The following is a 2,500-nucleotide window of genomic DNA, read 5'->3' as shown; positions in this document are numbered from 1 at the left end:
ATAAACTTACGTTAATTGGCAAAAGAAAAACATTAATGACAAAATAAGATACCTTTATTATTTTGAATAGTTGCACATAATAGTGAGTTATTTAAAGATTCAAACTAAGAAGTAGAGTTTTTAACAGATAATAAATCATCAGTAAAATTCCTCGGAACATGGCTATGCACATAATGTTAAAAAAATACTGTACTGGTTTTCCATCTACCTACTTTTTGTACCATATTAGGATCAAATCCTGGTGAGATAGCTTTGGTAGCACCTGAAGGTCGGAAACTTTTTGCCGAGTAAACCTTCCTAGGTAAACCTACTAAAGCAATAGATTCATTTAATATATTAGTGATAGCCTTGCTCGATAGAGCACCATATGGGTTCTTCAAAGATATAAAAACAGGTCCATTAGGCTTTCTAAAGTGATGTGTTCTATACAAATAACATCTCATGGTACGAACAGGACATAAGTTTATTTCACTTGAGGGTGTTACATCAACTACAAACCCATGCCTCTTACTATCATTTTTATTACCATGAATAATTATAGACATGCTACCATTTTCATTAAAGATTACCTGATCATCTGTAAATGAATAGTTATGAACTTTGCCTGACTCATCGACCACCACAGCCTTGGGGCCTATTTCCGAGGGCCGTAACATGGTAACAATGGCTAATAAACAAATACATTTTAATCTCAACTTTTTTACATCAATAGTGTGATTATCCCATTTAATGAAAAAATTTGATAATTTATCAAGTGGCATAACATTGGAAATCATTCTCGGGGTTTTAGTTCTTGATTTTACAATACTTAACACCAACTGCTTGATAAACACATCATTAGTAATGTCAATTTTGCAATGTGCAGTATATACATGAGACAGTGAGGACAATATACAGTTAAGCATTGATGAAGGTCTGTCACTCTCTGATGAAATAGCTAATAAACATTCTGCCAATATACTAGAAGTGGAAGGTGGAAAATCCTCCCCAAAATTATCACATAATAATTTAATTTTTCCAAGATACATATTATAATTATTTATTGTTGACTGTGCCCACCCAAATTTCAGTCTTGATGCTGCTTGAAGTGACCACCCCTGTTGAAGTGCCTGTTGTTTCCACAAACTCTCCAAGCAAACATTTTCCATCTTCTGTTTCGCAGTGGCTCTGGTATAGCAGGATTCAGTTGAATGATTGCTTTCTTGGACACCCTGACGGGTGGACATATTGACAACTGGGTTAGAGTTTTGAACCATGTCTGAGCTGGCCACCATGGGGCTATTACTGTAGCATGTGCTCTCTGACCTTCTATTACTGAAAGAACTTTGTCTAAAAGTCTTATAGGTGGATTTACAAAGTTGTTCTCCCTTTTCCAATCCTTTTGTGCCAGAGCATCCAACTTCATACCATTTGGGTCGAGAAATCTTGTGTTGTAGATTGGTAGCTGTGTAGATGTCGCAGATGCGAACCTGTCTATTGTGTGAGGTCCCCACATCGAGTCCAAAAACCGGAACATCGGTCTTGACAACATCCACTCGTGTTTGTCCAACATTCTTGATAACATATCCGCTTGGGTGTTTAGTTTGCCGCTCAAATGACGAGCAATAATTGTTAGATTGTTTTGTATAGCCTCGGCCCATATTAACTTCGCAATTTCTGTCAACTCCACTACTGATCCACCCATGTGATTGCTGTACGCTACTGTAGTGATGTTGTCTGATAAAACTTGAATCGTTTTTCCTTTTAGACTGGAAGAAAGGCTCTTACACTTAGAAGAACCGCCATCAACTCTCTTACATTGGAGTGTTGGTAAGACATCTCTGGGTCCCAGAAACCCTGAGTTGTCTGTTCTTTGTAATGCCCTCCCCAACCAAGTTGGGATGCGTCTGTCACCAGCTGGCCGCCGACTTCTGAGGGTAATATTACTTTCCCATTCCATTTTGCTAAAGATTCATACCACCACAAGAGATCTTTCTTGGCACATGAGTCCAGTTCTAGTTGAGATTCCCATGTATTTTTTTGTTTGATCAACTTGTACACATTTCTTAGCATTAATCTGCCTGGCAATACTGCTTTACAAATAAAATTGCACTGGCCAGCGATTTTTGACAAAACTCTAGCAGACACTGACTTTTGAGTTAACACCCTTTTAATGTCTTTCCTAACTTTAGAAATCTTAGTACTAGGTACCTTTAGCATTGGTATTCCATTATCTTGAGTTTCTAAGAGTAGGCCTAAATATTCTATTGTAGACTTAGGAATTAATATGGATTTTTCAAAGTTGATTTTCCAACCAAGGTCAGTAAGTGTGTCTACTACCACTTCAGTATCTAGTAGTAGTGTGGATTTAGGACCACATAACAGGAAGTCATCAACATAAAGTATTAACCTGATGCTGCATTCTCTTAGATACTTCACAACTGGCCTCAAAACTTTTGTAAATATATGTGGTGCAATAGAGCATCCAAAATTCAAAACATTCCAAACATAATATTGGCCT

General features: G+C 37.2%; 1 protein-coding gene across 1 annotated transcript in view; it reads right to left on the bottom strand.

The window, feature by feature from the left end:
• Positions 1–2,500, bottom strand: part of LOC137619097 (neuroligin-3-like) — a 28,416-nt gene that overhangs the window by 22,519 nt on the left and 3,397 nt on the right. The window contains exon 2 of the mRNA XM_068349288.1: positions 213–374. Within this exon, the coding sequence (XP_068205389.1) occupies positions 213–374 (162 nt within the window). The remainder of the gene's footprint in view (positions 1–212; positions 375–2,500) is intronic.

This window comes from Palaemon carinicauda, chromosome 25, assembly GCF_036898095.1.
Source record: "Palaemon carinicauda isolate YSFRI2023 chromosome 25, ASM3689809v2, whole genome shotgun sequence".
Lineage (NCBI taxonomy): Eukaryota > Metazoa > Arthropoda > Malacostraca > Decapoda > Palaemonidae > Palaemon > Palaemon carinicauda.
The sequence above is the reverse complement of the archived record's forward strand: the minus strand, read 5'-3'. Positions and strand labels throughout refer to the sequence as shown.